Source organism: Eulemur rufifrons, chromosome 19, assembly GCF_041146395.1.
Source record: "Eulemur rufifrons isolate Redbay chromosome 19, OSU_ERuf_1, whole genome shotgun sequence".
In the NCBI taxonomy this organism is placed as follows: Eukaryota; Metazoa; Chordata; class Mammalia; order Primates; family Lemuridae; genus Eulemur; species Eulemur rufifrons.
This window is the reverse complement of record NC_091001.1, coordinates 62,246,034-62,270,078: the sequence shown is the minus strand read 5'-3', so window position 1 is coordinate 62,270,078 and position 24,045 is coordinate 62,246,034. Positions and strand designations below refer to the sequence as shown.

At 35.5% G+C, this 24,045-nt stretch overlaps 1 protein-coding gene and 1 non-coding gene across 2 annotated transcripts in view; both read right to left on the bottom strand.

Moving 5' to 3' along the window:
• PPP3R1 (protein phosphatase 3 regulatory subunit B, alpha) overlaps positions 1–24,045 on the bottom strand; it is a 64,671-nt gene that overhangs the window by 14,395 nt on the left and 26,231 nt on the right. Inside the window, exon 2 of the mRNA XM_069494093.1 lies at positions 16,716–16,755. Coding sequence (XP_069350194.1) covers positions 16,716–16,755 — 40 coding nt within the window. The remainder of the gene's footprint in view (positions 1–16,715; positions 16,756–24,045) is intronic.
• LOC138400449 (small nucleolar RNA SNORA40) lies at positions 10,568–10,695 on the bottom strand. Its single transcript, XR_011236331.1, has one exon. It is a non-coding gene; the product is annotated as a small nucleolar RNA SNORA40 (small nucleolar RNA).

Here is a 24,045-nt window from a genome sequence, read left to right as displayed (position 1 = left end):
CTGTCTGCAACATTTATTATTGTGGTATTTGCCTAATAATGATTTTCTTTTTCCCCTTTTTCCTTCATTAATTGGAATGTTTCTGGGGGCGGGGGGGGGAGGGGTAAGAACCAGTCTCCGTCTATCCTCCACAATTTATTTCTTTATTCAATTATTTATATCATCATGTACTCATGGATATGTATTTTATCTGTGAGTTAAAATCTAATACTACCATTGTTACTTTTTTTTTTTTTTTTTGAGACAGGGTCTTGCTCTATCACCCCAGCTGGAGTACAGTGGTGTGATCACAGCTCATTGCAACCTCAAACTCCTGGGCTCAAGTCATCCCCCTGCCTCAGCCTCTAGAGTAGCTGGGACTACAAGCATGTGCCACCATGCCCAGCTATTTTTTTTTTTTTTTTTTTTTTTTGAGAGACAGGTCTCGCTATGCTGCCCAGGCTGATCTCAAACTCCTGGGCTTAAGCAATCCTCCTGCCTGAGCCTCTCAAAGTGCTGGGATTACAGGCAAGAGCCACCAAACCTGGCCTCTAATACTATCATTAGTTAGTCAAATTATTCCAGCTTTGGTCTTCAGGTACTACTTCAGGATAGCTATCGTGTGACTTTTCAGCAGTTTCTTTCTTTCTTTTTTTTTTTTTTTTTTAGCACTTCCTTAATTTCTGACACCATAAGATGTTCAAAGCTTATCCTGACTATACATAATATTTCTAAGATATTCTCCAATCTCTTTTGTATAGCAAGAAATTTAGAAGTGTACTATGGAACGATAACTATTAGGAAATACAACTCTAATTCCAGAATCTCAGAATCTCTATCTTAGAAGTATTTTAAAAAGAGCCATCAGACATCACAAAATTATCCATGGAGAAACATGTACTGAATAACTCTTGTCCAGTCTACCACAAGAAAAAAATGAAGGCCAGGCACAGTGGTTCAGGCCTGTAATCCTAGCACTCTTGGAGGCCAAGGCAGGAGGACTGCTTGAGCTCAGGAGTTCGAGACCAGCCTGAGCAAGAGTGAGACCCCTGTTTCTACTAAAAATAAAAAAATTAGCTGGGCGTCATGGTGCATGCCTATAGTCCCAGCTACTCAGGAGGCTGAGGCAGGAGGATCCCTTGAATCCAGAAGTTTGAGGCTGCAGTGAGCTACGATGATGTCACTGCACTCTACCCAGAGTGACAGAGTGAGACTGTAGAGAAGAGAAGAGAAGAGAGGGGAAGGGAAGGGAAGGGAAGGGAAGGGAAGGGAGGAGAGGAGAGGAGAGGAGAGGAAAAAAACTAATAGTGTTATCAACAGAAGTTACTGAGAAGGTTTTCAACATAAAGATTAATTTAAAAGTTTTAAAGTCATTTGTAAAATTCACCTCCTATAAAGGTAACGGCTATCTATATCTTCATGTTACCCCAAATGAGAAATAAAATCCACCAGGGGGCGCAGTAGACAAAACCTTCATAAGCAGCTCCAAAAAACCCTCAAATTTTATAACGACTTTGTATATAGACTAGCAGTTTAAAGTTATAATCTGCACAGACTAGTCTGACTACCAAATGAACAGAGAAGAGAAGACACCCTACCAATATTATGAGAGAACTGAAACAGTGTATTACGAAATGAATACACTATTTTGGACACAGTCACACACATTTGTGTTGTATCTTTTCTTACACGTGAAAAACTTTCATTCATGTCAATGGTCTAGATTTTAGAAATATATCATAATTTTTTTCAAGAGACAGAGTCTCACTTTGTTGCTCATGATCATAGCTCATTGCAGCCTTGAACTACTAGGCTCAAGGGATCCTCCTGCCTCAGCCTCCCAAGTAGCTGGGACTACAGGCATGCACCACTACACCCTATATTATAATTTTAGAATGCAAGCAGTAATGTGTGCTTTTGTTGTTTCTAGATTATAATTCTTACATATACTTTTGAAACTATCCAGCAATTGTTAAATATGCAAAAATTAGACTTAACCAACAAAAAATTATCAAATTGTAATAAAAATGCTAAAAAAAAATTTTAAACCAACTTTGACACTCAAATAATGCATGAAGTATATAATCCTACAGGTTTTGACAAATATATACACCCATGTAAGCCTCACTACAATCAAGAAAAAGAACATTACATTTCTCCCAAATGTTCCCTTGGGCCCATTTGCAGTCTATCACCTTCCCCCCTCACCATCCCAGGCAACCACTGTAACTAATTCTGTAACTAATTTCTGTAACTAATTTGACCTAGAATTTCATATATATAGGATCATACAGTGGGTACTTCTATGTCTATCTTCTTTTACTCACCAAATTTTTCACATTAATCCATGCTGCTGCATATGTCATTTATCCCTTTTTATTGTAGGATATACCATAGTTTGTTTATGCATTCATCTGCTGGTAGACATTCCTGTTGCTTCCAGTTTGGGGCTATTAGGAATAGAGCTACTTTATGTATTAATGTATGAGTCTTTTTGTAAACAAATGTTTTCCTGGAATTGCTGGGTCACAGGGTAAAGCTTATGTAACTTTCAGAAATTGTCATTTTCCAAAGTGGTGTACCATTTTACACTCCCATCAGCAATATATGAGAATTCCAGTAACTTCACATCCTTACCAACTTGTAGTACTGTCAGTTTTTTCATATACCTTTATTAGTGATGTGACTGTTCAATTTGTGAAATTCTCTATATATACACTGATACAAGTCCTTTGTTAGGTATTTCCTAACAGTATTTTCTCCATCTCTGAGCAGCCTTGTCATAGGTGTCTTTTAAAAAGCAAAAACTTTTACTTTTGATGAAATCTAACTTTTTCTCTTTATGATTCCTGTTTTGTGTATACTAAAAATCTTTGTCCATGCCTGGCCATGAGGGTTTTCTCCTATGTTTTCTTCTTCAATTTCCATAGTTTTAGCTGTTAAATGTTTAAATCTATAATCCATATTATTATTATTGGTATATGGTATAAGTAGGAATAGAGGTAATTTTTTGTTCCATACAGAAATACAGCTGTTTGGTTGAAAAGGCTCCTCTTATAATTGAATCTTTGTCAAAAAATCAATCAAATTATATAGATAGATAGATACAGATATATGGGTCTGGACCCTCTACTCTGTTCCATAGATTTATCTATCTTATACCATCACCATGGTCTTTTGTTTTATGGTAAATCTTTAAATCAGGAGCACTGTCCTTTTATTTCATTATTCTTTTTTAAAACTCTTCTGACTCTTGTAAGACCTGTGCATTTCCACATGGAATTAATAGTCAGTTTGGTAATTTTTACAAAATTCTTGTTGAGAATTTGATTGGGATGGGGATTGTCTTGAAGCTATAGATAATCCGAGTAGAACCGCTATCTTAATAACAAGTTTTCCAATCTACAAATGTGGTATATCGCTCCATTTATTTAGGTCTTTTTAAATTGCTCTCAATAATGTTTTGTAATTCAGTGTAGAGATTTTATACATATTCGGTTAAATTTATACCCAAGTGTTTTAGGTTTTTATTAAGAATGAATAGTGTTTGTCCATTTTACTTTTTCAATTGTTCTTTGCTATCATATAGAAATTCCACTGATTTCTGTACACTGTCCTTATATCCTACAATCTTGCTGAATTCACTTATTCTAGTAACTTAGGATTTGCTATATATATATAGAGAGGGGGAAAGATATAGATATATATGTATCATCTGAGAATAAAGGCAATTTTAATACTTCCTTCCCAATCTCAATATTTTTTCTTTTTCTTGACATAGTAACCAGGACTCGTAATACAATGCTGACTAGACATGGTCAGAGTGATAAATCTTGCTTTTTTTCCCCAATCTTAGGTGGAAACTATTCAGTCTTTCACAATAAGATATGATGTAAGCTGTAGGTTTTTGAGTACGTGCCTGTTATCAGGTTGAGAAAGTTCCCCTCTATTCCTAAGTTGCTAATAGTATTTATCATGAAAGAGTATTGAATTTTGTCATACTTTGTTGTACTGAAAGATGATTTTTTTCTCTTGTATTTTGTCCACATAGTGAATTATATTAATTGATTTTTGAATGTTAAAATCATACTCCTGGTAACAAAAAAAAAAAAAACAAACCCCAACCTTGGTCTTGTTATATATCCTTTTTACACACTGCTGAATTTGATTTACAAATGGTTAATGCACATATGTTTATGGAGAATTTTGATCTATATTCTATATTGGTTTTCTTATAATGTCTTGCTAACTTCTATTTTCCAGAACAATCTAGGTAAGATTGGATTTTTTCCCCCCCCATTAAATGTTTGATAGAATTTACAATTAAAGTCACTTGGCCCTGGAGTTTTCTTTGTGGAAAGATTTTGAAATAAGAATTCAATTTCATTAATAGATATAAGGCTATATTTATATATAAATTTTCACCTACTATTTCACTGATTATTTCCCCTTCTTTTTTATTGACTACATCTACTAAATCAGACAAGACCAATGGAGATAAGATTAAAAAAAATACATATGAAATTTTTTTCAGACAGATGCTAATACTCTCTGTATTTGTTTCCCAAGTCATTCTTTTCCTGCATTTTTCCATATTTTGCTCTAACACATTCTTAGGAAGATTGAAGAATGTATATTTTTGCTAGACGGACAGGTAGGATTTTTCACCAGATAATGTAACTGACTTCTATATACTAGCTCCAAAATTACTCAACTTTGTGCTAGATAACCAAATTACTGTGTGTCATGAACTTCAGTACTGAAGTTCAGCCCTAACAAATTTGTTAGGGCTGCCATGATACCAAAATTTGACAGTGTGGGTAAAGAAAACTGAGTTAGCACTTTGCTTAAGACTGCTTGTCTAAAACTTTGAAATGTTTTAAAACGTAATAGAGAATCCAGGAATTATTTTTTTTAAAGAAAAAAAGGACTGTAACAGCAAAACAAGGTAGCAATCCAAAGTATTTAAGTTTATGCATCATACTTAAGAAATACTTTGTCCCTCTCTTCATTACTCAACTCTAAAGCTTTATTGAAAGTAGGCAGAATATAAATAATTCTCAGTGACTGGGTGAAATAAATTAGAAGTCAGGATCACTAAATTACTAAGTAAATGATAAATGAAAGCTGACAAATTGTTTAAGAAGCATTAACTATATGATATATTTATGAAGATTTTAATTTAAAGCAACAAATGTATGAATCAATTTCAAAGTTAACGACATACCATTTTTTAAAATAATAAATGGCATCTTAAGAATAAAATGTTTCAAAAACATTTTTACCTGTTCACATGCAAACTGAATTTTTATTGATATTAACAATGCTTCCTCTAAAAATTTCTGAGATGATGAATAAAAGTTTGGGAGTGAACGAAAAATTAGCATTTAGAATACACATTATTAAAAATTGAAGTAAATTAAGCCAGTCCATATAAGAAAGCAATGCTGAAATGGAGGAAATAAAATTAACTTTAGATTATCTTTTTCTCTGATGTTTTGTTTTCAAAACAAAGAAAAACTTCAATCTAAGAATATGAACTTGTAAACCTCTCTGAGACAATCTGATTAAGAACGACATTAACAGCAAAGTAAGTCAGTATGTCTAAATTTTCATGTCACCTGTAAATATTCAAACTAGAAACAAAACTGCTGGAATGTGACTGTTTACTCAAAACTGGAGCAGCGTTCTAATGGATAGAAATGTTTTCAAGATTTCTACAGATAGTTCATTATGCAAAAGGAAACATTCCTTCAGAGTCTGCCAAGCTCTTCTTGGGTCACCTTCTAGCAAAAGAAAGCTGAGAAATCTTTTTAGATAAAACACTTAATCTTTCGTCAACATTCAATCTACAAAATAGGCCTGTATTTACTAATTTTATCCAAACCATTCAGAATTATGTTGGTTTTATCAACAATAAAAATTAGTTGAATCCGATTTTCCATTCATATCTTCAATTCATGCCCCAATCTAGTCCTCTGCTTTAACTATCTAAAGTATTATCTTGCACGAAGTCACTTTTCCAAGTTATCATGCCAAGTTACAACTAAGGTCTCAACTTTGAGCAAATCACCCCAACAGGTATACATTTCCTAGTCCGGATAGGTTAACTAACAAAGTCACAATGGCCTAGAATAACTTAATTCAATAAAAATCCAACAATAAACTTTGAATGACAAAAACTCAGAGAATGATTATGTCCTAGACAGATCCAGTTTTGCCTATAATCATTCATGTAGACAAACGTAACATTAATATTGTAAGATTTATTATGAGAGGATATGTAGTACAGTGAGTAAAAATATGACTCAGAAGCACGACTGCCTAAAATCAAATAATGGCTGTTACTTCACCTGCTATGTGACTTTAGGCCAGTTATTCAAAGTCTCTGTTTCTATTTTCTCATCTGTACAATGGGGAAAGTAACAGAGCCTCTCTCATGAGGCTAATGTGAGGATTAAAAGGGTTAAAATATGTAAAGTGCTTAGAATAGTGCCTGACACATAAGTGCTATACAAATATGTGTTTGTTGTTATTTATTAAAACAAATGGGGTGCCTAGTTAACTACTGGGTTTTCCCAACAGTAAGTATATAGCCTTTAAAATTATCCAACTAGCTGTCTATATAGTCCATCTCTGAGCTCTTACTAGCTAATTCAACAAATACTTACTTAGTATCTGCTTTTAGGTAAGGCATTGTGCTTATATTTCCACCGTCAGTGTCCCAATTCTTTTATTGGTAAAAATTAGCATAAACAGCCACTTACTCTTATTAAAGCTTGCTGTTTGCATGCCATACTTAATTGTAATTAAATAATTATTTCTCCTTGATTTTTCTCTTAGTTACTTCCCTCTCCCTTTTTCCATTTATTTAAAAAAGTTTTACAAAGGAAAATTACAAACATATACAAGGTTGAAAGAAGAGTATAAATCCCATATACCCAGCATCCGGTTTCAACCATAAACACATGAGAAATATTTTATCCATACTCCCACCCCAACTACCTTAGAGCAAATCCCACACATATAATTTCCTTGTAACTATTCAGTATTTATTATCTCTAACTCTTTTGAAAAATATATCACAATAGCATTATTACACCTAAAAATTAATAATTCCTTGATGTCAAATGATCAATGTTCAAATTTTCCCAAAGACACACATAATTTTACAGGCTTTCTGAATCCACCAGATTTGGCAATTAGGCAATGTAGAAATAAAATGAAGGTGACCTTAATAACAGTTTCAGTGGAGTAACAGCAAGTGAAAGCCAGATTGCAGCAGGCCAAGATATTAGCAGAAATAAGGAAATAAAGGTAATTGTGTATGTTCTTTGAAGCTCAAATAGGAGAAAAACTGAAAGGTACATGCAGAATCAAAATCAAAGAGAAGCTGATTATATTTGCAAACTGAAGACAGAGAGAGAAGCTGAAGGTATAAGAAAAAAAACGAACTAACGAAGTAAGATCCTACAGATGTGATGGGACAAGATCAAATGCACAGAAGAAAAGCTAACCTTGAATAAGGAACGCATAACCCAAACCCTGATATTGAAGGAAAAGGGGTTAAGACTGAATATGAAATTAAGCAAGTTTCATGTGTGACAGGTGGGCGTAAGGAAAGAATGAGGTTAATGCTTAAAATGTCCTCAGTTTTCCCCAGCGTCAGGATGCAAAATCATTTACTAAAAGTAGGGAATGCAGAAGGTTTGGACAGAATGTTGATGATCTGGAGGAAATTTGAGGAGACTGACAGGGGAACCAGACAGGTCAAAGAATTAATCAGCATTCAAATCCTACATGGCTTTGAAAAGCAATTTCAAACGTTGCTCCTTCCATGAAGCTTTTCTTAATTTCCTTAACCAATGGCAATTTTCCCTCCTGGGAACCTTTGTTTCTATTTCTCATAATAGTTTATTTGCACTGTAATAATTATGCATTTCTCTTATTTCCAGTAGCTAAACTGTAAGCACTTTGTGAGTGCTTACTTATCTGTATGTCACAGGACCAAAGACAGTACCTTACAGTATATAATTAAGAGTCATATTTATTACCTTTTTCAAGAAAAGCACAATTTATATACCAAAAGAAGGAGACAGTAACTCCTTGAAACACTGAAAGGACACTGAGGCTGGGGCAATGATAGGAGGCCTCACAGAGAACAGTGACTTGAGCTGGGCCTGGAAGGGATGAGAAAGCATGGCAGGAATTTATCTGAATACAGAAGTAGAAATAGTGAAGTTCCTCAAGGGCTGGTTTTAATAGTCCAATAAATGATTGTAGCTGTTCATAGACAACACTAAGCTCTTCCAATAGTGAAAAGGTTTTGTAGAAGAGCAAAGAAATATTACTACAATGTGTAATGTGGACAAAAAAGTCGCAGTTTTAATGTGGACAAGTTCATCTGGGGGAAATTCATCCAAATCATATGTAAAATATGATAAAATATATCAGAGTATAGTGAAGCAAGTAGGAAACAGGGGAAATGACTATACAGTAGACAGCAAAAGAATTTAGATAGATTCACAGCTGGTTGAACAATCACTGATAAGTACAGATCTTTAGACGTAAGGCTCAACAGTTCAATTAAAGCATGGATAAAGAAGTAAGAAAGAAGGCTTATGAAGTTCTGAGGATAAAACTGAAGAGGACAGCTTTAACAGCACATGAAACCTATTTCAAATGCTTGCCACATAAATAAAGAACCTCAGCCTTTGTCATCCCAGATCTGCAGAAAGGAAAATCCATCTGCCTTTTGCCCTGGTACATTTTTCTTTGCAACCAAGTAAATGGCTCTCAGTCCCAGATTTAAAGAGCAGGTGATAAGAGCAGGTGAGCAGCCCCCTTAGGAAAAATGAACAGTTCCTTGACTGAGAAATGAAAATTAACTTCCTAGTATCTCATCCCTATCAGACTTATACTAGCAACAACGAATCCCAACTCTATTGCACCCTGAAGCCTAGCTAATTACAGACCTCCACACCTCTTTCTTGCCACTAGCAACTGGAGAAATAATTGTCACATGCTCAAACTGAACACTAAGTGGCAAAGCTTAATTTGAGTGGAACCCCTTCAATTCTAAAGAAACTATAAACCCACACATTAACTTTGCCAGAGACAAGTATCTACCTAACATTGAGAGCACCAGTTTGTAACTCCTCTCTCTTGACCGTAAGTTAGCTGTGCAATAGTGACAGAAATGAGAGTTCTCAAATCCAAGAGGCCACCACAGTCTATAACAGGGTTCAGCAGGCTTTCTGTAAAAGGCCAGGTAGTAAATATTTTAGGCTTTGTTGACCATATGGTCTCTGCTGCAACTACTCAACTCTGCCACGGAAGCCCAAAAATAGCCAGAGACAATATGTAAACAAATGGGCATGGCGATGTTCCAATAAAACTTTATTAATTAAAAAAAAAAAACACTGGCAGTCAATAGTTTACCAACAACTCTGGTCTACAGAGTCATTATTAGGTCTAGTTTTGGTCAATTCTAACAATATTCTGGATGTAATATTTTATCTTCATGCTTAAAATAGAAACATATGACCCTAATTATATAGGAAATTAATTTTTAAAAAAAGCCTGGTAGGAAATAGTAAAGTAAAATGTAAATAGTGGTTGGGATGGAAAGATCGAGTAACTGGTCATAGATATCACCATTTTTTTTTTTTAAGAGTTGTTTTTTTATTATGGCATTAGGCAAAATTATTTAAAGTCAATAAATTTTTATTTGAGGAATTTCACATGTGATTCCTTCTACTGTCCATCAAGGGTAGCCTTAGTTTCTCAAAGGCTGGAGTCTTTTAAGATTTATCTTTAAGACAGTCCTTTTTAATAGAACAGATCCTTAATCCATAATTGTCCAATCAGTCCAGAAGTTAACTTGCCACAATTCTTTTTCTTTTATTTTGGCTTCTTTTATCTCTACTTGAATATGGACATACTGATGAAAACTTAAATTCTCCACCAAGAATCTCTGGGATCTAATTTCTTTAAGCAAGTTACTTTAGGGTCATTTTTAGAGTAGATGGATCTGCCTGGTTCTCAATTTGACACCCTCTTGGAAAAATGAATGAGTTCAAATCATATTAGTTCCTAAAGCCATCATACTCAAGAATAGTACAGATCAGTGGGATGCTAATACCTTCAACTTCAGACATCATGGCTTTTTTTTTTTTTTAAGGCCTTTTTCTTGAGAACATGATGTCTGAAGTTGAAGGTATTAGCATACTAAATTAATATAGCTGAGATTTCTCTCATGTCCTATGCTTTTTTTTAAATTTAGAGACAGAGTGTTGCTCTGTAACCCAAGCTGGAGTGCAGGAGCCCAATCATAACTCAACGTAACCTCAAATTCCTGGGATCAAAGCAATTCTCCTGCCTTAGCCTCCTGAGTGGCTAGGACAAGCGCACCTCACTAACTTTTTTTTTTTAAATTTTTTGCGGGGTATATAGCTATGTTGCCTAGGTTGGTCTCTTCTAACTCCTGGGCTCAAGTGATTCTCCCACCTAGGCCTCTCATGAGTGCTGGGATTATAGGCATAAGCCACCGTGCCCAGCCAACCTTCGTCACTTTAAACTGCCTGGTAATATTCCTTCTTATATGTATCAAAACTCATACTGAACAACGAGTTCTGCGTTGCAAAAGAGGATTTATTTTTTGCACCTGTCTGTAAGTCTTTGTCCACAAGTTAGACAAAAACAAACACAAGTGCTGGATATCACCATTTTTTACAAAGTTCCAAAACACTGTAGAAGTTACAAAATGGAAAATAAAATGAATTAATACATAAGTAATTTGAGTTTATGTTAACTCTCTGAAGAAACAGGGTACTGCCTATGACAGAATCCAAGGAGAATACAGAGTAATCAAAAACATCACTTACACTGAGAGTTAAAGGAGAATGAAGTTAGCTAAGTAAAGAGCTAATGAAAGAGCACGACACCCAAATTCATAGGCAAGCAAAAGGTGGTGATGGGAATGAAAAAAATTGGCAAGTGGTTTGGGAAAAGAAAGAAGACTCCTGAACAGAATGAGCAATGGGTAATTTAACAACACAAAAGGAAAGTGATGCCTCATTCCAAGGAAAGAGGTCTCTCAGCAAGGCAGAACCAGTCTCATCAAACAGGGGCTGAAAGGGCTGTTTCTGCTGGCAAAGAAGGCTGGGAATGGTTTGATGGTTCTGGAACCTCACAATATCTTAATCTAGCAACAGTATCAATTTTAATTCTTAGGATCTCCCTCTTTCCCAATCACATAAGAGATCTTACGATTTTTTTTTTTTTTTAAGGAATTCACATGAGCTTTCTGGTCATCTTATTGGTCCATGAATCAAGAATTTCTAAGCTTGTCATTTTCTTTCTTTAGGTTCTCCAATACAGTCAGAAATAACCAGCCCATCCACACTCCTTGCACTCCTCATTCTCCCCCAGAAAGTCTTTCGTGATACCTATGCGCTCTACCAAAGTTTTCCCACCAATAAGCACTTTATTTTATACCACCACAAGATACACTTATAAAAAGTTAAATTTGTAAAACAATGTGTAAAAAGTTAACTGTTTACCAGTATGTGCCATAGACTACCAATGTTCTTTTCCATGATAAGGGGATCATCACTACCTTCAGATCCAACCAGGTCAGAGAGACAATCCAAATTTCCATTACCTTGAGAGTCCAAAGCCTATTGTACTATTCAGTGTTCAATTACAGGTAACAAACTCAAACTCTAGCTAGTTGAAGCAGAGCTTTTCTTCAATGTTAGAAGGCTAAAAACAAACAAAAAAACACAGTCTGGATTGAACTTTTAGGAACAATTTATAAAGCCATATTACAGAAATAAGCCATCAAAAGAATTACAGGTTGAGCACCCCAAATCTGAAAATCCAAAATGCTTTAAAATCTGAAACTTTTCGAGTGCTAACATGACAATCAAAGGGAATGCTCACTGGAACATTTCAGATCTCAGATGCTTGATCATTCAGTATATACAATGCAAATACAGGCATACCCTGGAAAAACTGCGAACTCAGTTCTAGCCTACCACAATAAAGCAAAAAATAGCAACAAAGCAAATCACACAAATGTTTTGGTTTCCCAGTGCATATAAAAGTTATGTTTATATTAAATTGTAGTCTATTAAGTGTACAATGGCATTATGTCTAGAAAACCAATGTACGTACCTTAAATTAAAAATGCTCTACTACTAAAAAATGCTAATGATCATCTTCAGCAAGTTGTAATCTTTTTGCTAGTGGAGGGTCTTGCTTTGATGTTGAAAGCTGTTGACTGATCAAGGTGACTGTCATAATTTCTTAAAATAAGACAATGAAGTTTGCTGCAATGACTGACTCTTCCTTTCACGAAAGATTCCTCTGTAACCTGTGATGCTGTTTGATAGTATTTTACCCACAAGAGAACTTCTTTCAAAAGTGGAGTCAATCCTCTCAAACCCTGCCACTGCTTTATCAAATAAGATTATGTAATATCTAAAATCCTTTGCTGTCACATTTCAACACTCTTCACAACATCTTCACCAGGAGCAAATACCCTCCAGAAACCACTTTCTTTACCTATCCAAAAGAAGCAACTCCTCCTCTGAGTTTTATGATAGTGTAGCAATTTAGTCACATCTTCTGATAGACTAAATCCACTTCTGATTCTGGTTCTCTTATTATTTCCACCACATCTGCAGTTACTTCCTCCACTAAACTCTTGAACCCCTCAAAGTCATCCATAAGGGTTGGAATAAACTTCTTCCAAACTCCTGTTAATGTTGATTATTTTGACCTCGTCCCGTGAATCACGAATGTTCATAAAGGCATCTAGAATGGTGAATCCTTTCCAGAAGGTTTTTAATTTATTTGTCCAGATCCAACAGAAGAATCACTATCTATGGCAGCTGTAGCCTTATAAAATGTATTTCTTAAATAATAACACTTAAAAGTTGAAATTACTCATTAATCCATGGGCTGCAGAATGCATGGTATGTTAGCAGCCATAAAAACAACATTACTCTGTTTGCACATCTCCATCAGAGCTCTTAGGTGACTAGGTACATAGTCAATGAGCAGTAATATTTTGAAAGAAATCTTATTTTATGAGCAGGAGATATGGACAGTGGGCTGAAAATATTCATTAAACCACGCTGTAAAAAATGTGCTGTCTGTTGTTGCATTTACAGAGCACAGGCAGACTAGATTTAGCATAATTCTTAAGGGCCCTAGAATTTTCAGAATGGTACATGAGCACTGGCTTCAACTTGTCCCCAGCTGCATCAGCCCCTAATAAGAGAATCAGCCTGTCCTTGGAAGTGAGGCACTGACTCCTCCTCTCTATGAATGAAAGTCCTAGATGGCATCTTCCTCCAACAGAACGCTGTTTCATCTACACTAAAAATTAGTGTAGCCATCTTAGAAGCAATGATCTTAGCTACATCTTCTGGATAACTTGCTGCAGTGTCTACACCAGTACTTGTTGCTTTGTCTTGCACTTTTATGTTATGAAGATGGCTTCTTTTCTCAAATCTTATGAATGAACTTCTGCAAGCTCCAAACTTTTCTTCTGCAGCTTCCTCATCTCTCTCAGCCTTCACAGAATTGAAAAGAGTTAGGGCTTTGCTCTGGATTAGGTTTTGATTTAAGGGAATGTTGTGGATGGTTTGATCTATCCAGACCACTAAAACTTTCCCCATAACAGCAATAAGGTTGTTTTGCTTTCTTATCATTCGTATGTTCACTGGAATAGCATTGTTAATTTCCTTCAAGAACTTTTCCTTTGCATTCACATCTTGGCTAAATGTTTGGTGCAAGAGATCTAGCTTTCAGCCTGTCTTGGCTTTCAACATGCCTTCTTCACTAAGATTAATCATTTCTAACTTTTGATTTAAAGTGAGAGATGTGCAACTCTTCCTTTCATTTGAACACTTCAAGGCCATTGTAGGGTTATTAACTGGCCTGATTTCAACATTGTTGTACTTCAGGAAATAGGAAAGCCTGAGGAGAGGGAGAAAGGGGTTCCTACCCATTTGGCCGGTTGGTGGACCATTCAGAACACACACATTTATAAACTAAGTTCTCCATTTTATATGGGTGCCATTCATGGTGCCCCAAAACAATTTTTTTTTTTTTTTTTGAGACAGGGTCTCGCTCTGTCTCCCAGGTCATCACAGTTCATTGCAGCCTCGAACTCCTGGTCTCAAGCGATCCTCCTACCTCAGCCTCCTGAGGAGCTGGGACCTGTGGTCCCCAGCCTTTTTGGCACCAGGGACCAGTTTCATGGAAGACAATTTTTCTGCCTGGCAGAGCTCAGGCAGACGCAAGCAATGGGGAGCTACTGTAAATGCAGATGAAGCTTAGCTCAACCACCGCTCACCTGCTGTGCAGTTCCCCTCCCCCATTCCTGTTCCTAAGTTTCATGGAAGACAATTTTTCCATGGACGGCGGGGGGCAGGGGACGGGAGGGGGGGGATGGAGGACAGGGGACACTCTTTGGCCTGGTCCCTAACAGACCGTAGACCAGAGGTTGGGGACTGCAGGCTGGACTATAGGCATGTGCCACTATGACATCCAGCTAACTTTTCTATATATTTCATAGCAAGACCCTATCTCCACAAAAAGTAAAAAAGAAAAAAATTAGTAGGACGTGGTAGCATATGCCTTATAGCCCCAGCTACTGGGGAGGCTGAGGCAGGAGGACAGCTTGAACCCAAGAGTTTGAGGCTGCAGTGAGCTATGATGACACCACTGTACTCCAGCTTGTGCAGCATAGTGGAGCCCCATTTCTGAAAGAAAAAAATATATGTATGTGCATATATATAGTAACATCAAAGACCACTAATCACCGATTATCATACAAATATAACAGAAATTCTGAAATATTGTGAGAATGACCAAAATGTGACAGAGTCAAGAAGTGAGCACATGCTGCTGATAAACACACCCATAGACTAGCCAAAAACCCTTAATTTATAAAAAAAAACAACAACAAAAAAAACCAGTATCTGCAAAGTGCAATAAATTGAAGCACAATAAAATGAGGTCCACCTGTATTCCAAAATCTAAAACATTTATGGTCCCAAGCTTTTCAAATAAGGGACAGTCAACCTGTATTGCCTATCCTACAATTCAGAAACTGCATAACGAATTTGAAAGCTTCTGGCTCCAGAACACTGAATACACACACAAAAATCCAAATCACATCTAGAATCCTATCAGCAGAAACAGTAAAAATAGGAAAAGAACAAACTCCAACTCACTTCTACCCTTCAAATCTCACATGAGTATATGTATGGCAGAAATAAAGTAACATTAAGAACCCTGGCTGCAAATGAATCTGAGATATTAATATGTTCTTGTTGAGTTTTAAAGTTTTCATATACCAGAATGATGTCAACCACCCTTGGTGATGTAACGTGAAATTCTGGTTTCCATGCCAATAGATACATTACAACAGAAGAGTACAGAATTCACCTTACATTGAGGGAATGAAGTTGCTCAAAGGATATAAAGAAATCAGGATTCAAAGATGTAGGGGGAAGTGGGTGGGGAAAGAATAAAGCAGATAGAAGGGAATTAATAAAATTGCAATGTATAAGAACAGTATGACCAAGTGACTAAGGGTCACTAAGTCCTTATCTTTTATTTTTAAATAATAACTTATAAATAAAATACACTATGAGGAAGAATAAATGTTGTTTTATATATCAAATAGTGATTTTTTTAGACTTAATTCCTAACCCCAAGAGCTAACAGTAACAAAATGAAACTAAAATACGTTGGGATAAAAACTGCAGAGGTACAATCCTATATTTTTTAAAGGGATGTCAAAATGAACGTGCCTTTGATTTAAAAAAGCCCACTTATGGCTACCATCAGATATCATAGGTGACCAGACCACTAGTGTAAGTCTTTTTTTTTAACTCTTACTGCAATATTAAGTAAATTAACTAACTCAAATTCTACATTAACATCCAGTCTTTCAAATATTAAGCTTCCATCAAATGCATATATGAATTCCTTTTTCAAACTTAAAAATAAAATATTTTAAATATTAGAAAAAGGTTTTACACAACAGATGTTTATTCTGGAAGTTCACTGTTCAGTCAGATAAGACAGAGGAGCACCCCCCACCCGCACCCTAAAATTTAAAAAACTAACAAAAACGTTAGTGATCCCATTTGTTGAAAAAGACAAAGCACAAAGATTTAATGGATACTGTGTGCCATATCTGTTCCTCCTTCCTCAATATATGGAAAGCTATACTTTTCAGCCCTGTGGCAGTTTGGTGGGGCTGTATAACTAGATCTGGTCCACAAAATATGAAATATGAGCTTAACATAAGTCACTTCTGAGCCAAGGCCAGTATCAGCATTACTTGCAGGTCCTTGCATTTCCCTCTTCTTCAGTGACCTTGGGAACCATGCACAAAGATGGTGGCATTACAAGATAAGGGAAGCTGGATCCCTGAGTCACCAAAGAGAAAAAAACTCCTACAAATCCATTTTAAAACCTTGTTAAATTTCTTAGGTTAAGCCACTGAGATGTGAGGGTTTATCTGTTACCACAGCATAGTGTACACATTAATAATAAAGAAGTCTATAAAAACATTTCCCTAATTCTGGTAAATAGTTAAGGGCTAACTTTGTTATATATATTTTAGAAGTACATGATACATATACATACATACATATAGATGTGTGAATAAAAGAAAGTCTTGATAACAAGAATATTCAACTTACAGTGTGAGCACATTTCCAAAGGGTAACTTGCCTCATTTCCCTGGGAGGGGAAAAAAAAACAGTTAGTCATAAAATAGGCAAAAATTTCTTTAAAATATTAAACATTTAAGTCACAAAACACAGGGAAATAAGCCATAAACTAATATGTCTAGATCTATAAATCACATTTACATTTTTAAAAAACTGGTAAGAAAATGTATACAATATGGTAGAAAGAACTCTTAAACGGGTCTGATTTGTGGCTCTAACACTTAGGACATATGCAAACATTGAATTAAAATATATTTTAAATATTTTTAATACCCTAAACATTTTATATGTCAAATTTTAAGTTAGAGACTGTCAATGCCCTAACTTCTTAAGCTGGTGAATTCATTTTGGGGTAGATCTCAAAATAAAGTTTCCCTTGCTATCTTTCTTTAACTGAACACTTTCCTGAGACTGCAAAGTGAGCTGTTAAAAAGAAAAAAACAAAAACCTGTTACCATTTTTACCTGCATTGAAACAGAATTTCCTGTATGCTATGCAACTAAAATAAGAAAAATATTAACACGAAGGTGAGTCCAATATAAAACAGCCAGTCGCTTGAAACCCACCTCAATTTTTTTTTTTCATGGAAAGTCTTATCTCATGAATAGAATCTAATACAATTTGAACTCCTAGTTTTTAAAAAATATAAAACCGACTGTCTACTATCTATACTAGGGATTCTATGTGAAGTGTTTTTAAGGAAAAAGGTGTTCTAGAAAAACCACAGACCTGGGCCAATGCCTACGTTTAACAACTCTCGAGGACTGGGCCCAGGGAGGTGAAATATCTGGTGGAAGATCACACCATTTGATTAGCAGTGGAACCAGAAGTAGTTCTAAATCTAAAACAGTAAAAATTCCAAGTATAACAGACTCACAGAGGTAGAATCATTAAGATCTTTAAAGTAATGTAAATTAAGTTTTTAAAGGTCAGTGGTAAATTGAGACCCAAGCATCCTACATTCCATTTATCTACTCTTGACCCTGCCTAGCAATTAAATAGCAATAAGCGTACAATTGCTATAAGTGTACAATTAACATTAGAATGTTTAAATATACTTATATATCCTAAGAAGTTATCAAAAACAACCTGAAAAAAATTTTAGTATGACTGGCTGGCTTTTAAACTCCTAAAAGTATCTTTAATACTATATAAACTTAAAGTCTAAGGAAAGTTTATTCATCCTCAATTCTAGACATGTTACCAATAACTAATCTTTTCTTTGCAAGTTATAGTAGATAATAGCAATTTTCCAAAACTGGTTAATTTAATATTAGGTCACTTTAAATATCAAATACATATTAAAGATAAAAGAAAAGCAAACATTAATAAAGCTTGACATCAGTAATGAGTAGAGATGGGTTTCTGCTTATTTTGAATGTTACCTAATTGATGTTAATAGTCTTACCATGATTTCTAGGTTTATTGCCTGATATATCATTCAATTTTTAAAATATTCCTTTTACTATTTTTTCATCTTTATGCCACTCTACCTTAAAGTTAAGTACCTTTCTTGCAGGGCTCTCAAGAGCAAACTGGTATTTTATTTACTAAAATTTGCATTGCCATTGTGAGTTGCTGGATTTTTTAAATGAGCAATGTTACTGTTTTGTAAGTGAAGGTAAAGGGTATGTGGTAGAACCATACTACCATTTCTACTCTACACACCCCCCCACACTTTTTTACTCCTTATTCTGTATTGTTTGAACTTTTACAGCAAGAATGTCTTCAAAATTTACTTTCCATTAAAAAAAAAAAAAACAAAGCAAACCCTAACAATATAAAGATGACTTTGTCAAGTCAATATAATTTTGCCCCACATTCAGTCTTCATCCTGTTCTGTCATTAGTAAAGACAGGCCTTTCAGAGCTTCCCTTTCATCTCTCCACTCCCAGCTTCTTGAGCTACTACTGGGGAGTATTAAATTTATCAGTAATCTTTTCATTCAGGTTTAGCCTGTGGGCTATAGTTTGTTGATCCCTGAACCTAAAGCATAATTTTATACATATGTATTTATTTATATACATATATATTTTTTTTGAGACAGTTGTCTTACTCTGTTCCCTGGCCTCAGTGCTGTGGCGTCAAATAGCTGGGACCACAGTTGTGTGCCACCACGCCCAGCTAATTTTTTATATTTTTTAGTAGAGGCCAGGTCTCACTTTTGCTCAGGCTGGTCTCCAATCCCTGAGTTCAACGGATCCTCCTACCTCTGCCTCCCAGAGTGCTAGGATTACAGGCATGAGCCACTGCGTCCAGCCTAGCACAATTATATTTAAGCAAGAAATACACATCACTTTGCAAATTATTATTAGACTTAACTAGAAAAACAGCACTTCTGAAGGTAAGTTAGTTCTGCAGTGAATTTCTAGCTGATAGCTCCAGTCCAGGGTTAAAAAATACTGAAATAATGATAAATACTAGACACATCCAACAGTGTATTGGCATTTACTGTTAAGAGAGCTTTTCAACTACACAAAACCATAAAGTCATATCTAAATATGAAAAAAGTTCTAAAGCTAATAAACATGTTTTAAACTCATATAACAAAGCCTGCAGAATTCAAACATTGTACCACATGACCCAATAACTACCAAGACCACTTGATAATGAGGTCCTTAAATAAATCCACTTGCTTGAAGTTCAAGACAGACTTTGCTTACACTAATACTGATTTAAAAACTTAGTCACATCTGCCTATGAAGGAGAAATGCTATGTGAACTGCTCTACCAGTATAAAAAGCTGGTAAATCAGAAAAATTGTATAAAACAACATTTTTCAGACATGATCTATGATCGCCTACATAAGGAAACAAAAGAGGTAAGCCCAAGGATTATCCCAGCTTACTGCCTGGAAAAAGTTTCCAGGTTGCACCACAGGAAGGAAGAACAGAAGCAAAACTCCAGGGTGTTGTTGAATTGAACAGTCAAAGATACATGGAGTTCAGGTGGCCAAGGAGGTTAGATGTGTCGGGAAGAGTACCTTAGAAAACAAAGACCCCTTTGGAGATCTGCAGAAAAGTTCCCTCCAGTTTTTGTATAAGTTTGGGAGAAAACTACCCAAAGCCAGAGAAAGAACTAGAATAATTCTTGGAGTTTGCATAGAGCTAGGAATATTTCATTATCCCATGAGCCAGAAGAAAGAAACCTTTACACAGGGAATTGGGTAGAGCCCTCAGAATGGCTGTAATAGCAATGAATTAAAAGCTGCTCTGGATCTACCTTAAGATAGATTAAAAGTAAGCCTCATAAAGATCAAATTGATACCCAGTAACTTAAGTGTATGGCAAATTCTAACACTCTTCACAGGAATAAAACAAAAGCTGGCACAATCGCATAAAATTCACAAAGTATAACATCCAATAAAAAACATAACAGGATGCTACAACATAAATGAACCTCAAAAACATTATGCTAAGTAAAAGAAACCACATATCGTATGATTTCATTTATATGAAATACTCTGATAGGGTAAATCCATAGAAATATTAATAGAATGCAGGATTGGCAGTTCAGGTGCGGGGGGAGGGGGTATAGTGAACAACTGCTTCATGGCTGTGGGGTTTCCTTTTGGGATGATAAATATTAATATTTTGGAACCATATAGAGGTAGTGGTTGCACAACATAAATGTACTAAATGCCACTGAACTATTCACTTTAAAATGACTGTGTTAGGTGAATTTAACCTCAATAAAAAATTTTAATATATATGATGGTTAAAGAAATAATGGCCAAAAATCTTCCAAATTTGATGAAAACTTTAAACTCCAAAATCCAAGAAGCTCAATGAACCCCAAGCAGAAGAAATACAAAGAAACCCAAACCAAGGCACATACTCAAATTGCTAATGATCTGTGATATAGAATATCCTAAATATAATCAGAGAAAAGAAAAGACACACTACATACACTTGACAAAATGACTACAGATTTCTTGTCAGAAATACAAAGGACAGAAAACAATGGAATCTATTTGAAGTGCTTCTTAAAAAATATCAGTTTTTATACCCAGCAAAAATATCTGTCAAATATTAAAACAAAATGTTCTTTCAGTTAACCAAAATTGAAAGAATTACGCTGCAACATATGTTCACTACAAAAAAAGTCAAAGAAATCCCTAGGCAGAAGAAAAATGTTACCAGATGGAAAGTTGGATCTAGACCAAGAAATGAAGAACACCAGAAATGGTAAATAAGTAGGTAAATACAAAAGATATTTTTTTCATTTTTAAATGTCTTTAAAATATAATTATTTAAAACAAAGATAATAACAAGAGATTGAGGGGTATATAAAATGTGGAAATAAAATGCATGATAACAGCAGCACAAAGGGTGAGAGGAAAAATATGGATGTATACCATTGTCAGGATCTTACATTACACGGGAAACATTATTTGAAAGTAAAGCATGACATGTAAAAGGTGTAACCCATAGAGCAACTATTTTCCAAAAAAGGAGACAAAATAAAATCGTACCATTGTGATGCTTAACTTTATGTCAGCTTGACTGGGCCAAGGGATGCTCAGATACCCCATTAAACATTATTTCTCAGTGTGTTATGAGGGTGTTTCTGGAAGATGTTAGCATTTGAATTGGTGAACTGAATAAAGCACTGATTGGTCACCCAATCTGCTGAATAGAAAAAGGCAAAGGAAGGCTGAATTAGCTCTCTACATGAGTACTTAAACTGGAATATCAATCTTTGCCTGTCCTAGTGTTCCTGGCTCCCAGGCCTTCAGACTTATACTGGAATTTAAACCAACTCTTTAGCTCTCAGGCCTTCAAATTACACCACCCACTTTCCTAGATCTCCAGCTTACACAAAGCATATAGTGGGACTTCTCAGCCTCCATAATCATGTGAAGAAATACCATACAATAACTTTCTCTCTCTCTCTCTCTCTCTCTCTCTTTATATATATATATACGCACACACACACACACACATATATACATACACATACATACATACATACACACGCACACACACACATATCCTATTGCTTCTGTTTCTCTAGAGAATACTAACTAATAAAATTAAAGAATACTCAATACAGGCTCATGTCTGTAAACCTAGCACCTAGGCGCTCAGGAGAAGAGAGAGGATTGCTTGAGGCCAGGAGTTCTTGACCAGCCTGAGCAAGAGTGAGACCCTGTCTCTACAAAAAATAGAAAAATTAGCACAGTGTGGTGGTGTGCATCTGTAGTCCCAGCTACTCAGGAGGCTGAGGCAAAAGCATCGCTTGAGCCTAGGAGTGTGAGGGTGCAGGGAACTATGACAACATCACTGCACTTTAGCACTTTAGCCAGGGCAACAGAGCGAGATCTGTCTCCAAAAAAAAAGAAAGAAAAGAAAAGAATAATCAAACAAAAAAGCAATTCAGAAAAAATAAATAGCAAGATGGGAGATTTAAATGTAAACATTTTTGAGAATCATACTAATTAAGTGTAAGTAGTGTATAATAATTCCAACTAAAAAGATGTAACTATATGCTATGTACAAAAAAATCCACTTTAAACATAGGTGACAGACAGGTTAAAACTAAAAAGATACAAGATACAGTAGAGCTAGTAACATCAGGCAATGTAGAATTCAGAACAAGAAGTATTAACCAGAGATGAAAAGGGGTATTTCATAATGCTAAATGAGTCAATTCATCAGAAAGATGAATTCTAAAAAACATACCGCCTCTACACAAATTCCTTCAGAAAGCAGAAGAGGAGGAATTAGTTCTGAATTCATTTTATGAAGCCAACATTACCCTGATACCAAAATCAGACAATGACATTACAAAAAAGAAAGCATAGTCTAATATTTCTTCATGACCATGAATGCAAAAATCCTTAACAATATTTTAGCAAATTTAATCCAGGAAAAATTAATTTTTTAAAAATTAAACATCATGGCCAGGCATGGTGACACATGCCTGTAATCTCAGCACTTTGGGAGGTTGAGGCAGGTGGATCACTTGAGCCCAGGAGTTTGAGACCAGCCTGGGCAACATAATGAAACCCTGTCTCTATAAAAAAAAAACAAAAAAACAATTAGCCAGGCATGGTGGCGTGCGCCTATAATCCCAGCTAAGCTACTCAGTCAGGAAGCTGAGGCAGGAGGATCACCTGAGCCTAGGAGTTTGAGGCTGCTCAACATAGTGAACTATGATGATGCCACTGCACTCCATCGCAGCTGACAGGAGACCCCATCTCTAAAAAAATTAAAAAACACCATATGGTCATCAAAACAGATTCAATAAAGGCATGCGACAAATTTCAATACCTATTCATGATAAGACAAGAACTTAGTAAACTAAAGATCTTTCTCAATTTATAAAGGGTAGCTACAAAAATTCTTCAGAAAGAGTGTCAACATCATGTACAATATCAAAATCCCAGCAGAATATTTTATAGAAATCGGTAAAACTAATTTTTAAGTTTATATGCAAATGCAAAGGACCTAACAGCCAAGCAATTTGAAAAGAACAAGGTTGAAGGACTAACACTAACTGACTAAAAGAGTTATTATAAAGCTAGAGTCATCAACAGAGAGATACTGTTACACGAACAGACAAAGATCAATGGAACACCATAAAGTAAACACATAACACATGATTTCTGACAACGGTTTCCAGGTAACTCAATGTGGAAAAAAAAAAATCTTTGCAATAAATGATGTCAGAACAATTGAATATCAATATGCAATTAAAAATAAATATAAGACTTCAATAGACACTTCACAACAAGATATACTAACAGCAGATAAACACATGAAAAAATGTTTCACATCAATGAACATAAGAGAAATGTAAGTTAAAAACCACAATGAGATAATTGCTATACAATAAGCAAGTAGCATAATAAATATGGCTCAAATTTAAAAAGTGACACACCAAGCATTACTGAAGATACAGAACAAACAATTATGTGGTGGAAGGAATCCTTAGCCCTTCAAAATTCCAAACCCCTCGTATACACACATTTTTTTCAGTTATTTGATCAAACAATTACTCTAGGTACTGCTGCAAAAGAATTTTGCACATGCAATTAAGATTCCAAATCAAGAACCTTTGGATAAAATTATCCACATGGGCCTGACCTAATTGTAAGAGCCCTTAAATGCAGGTTTCTCCTGATGGTCTAAGAAAGGCAAATCAGAGATTCAATGCATGAGATAAATTCAACACATGGGAGATTGAGAGGCCACATGGTATTGAAGGCAGGCAGCCTTCAGGAGCTGGGTGTGACTCCCAGCTGACAGCAAGCAAACAGATTTCAATCCTCCAACATGTAGGAGCTGAATTCCAA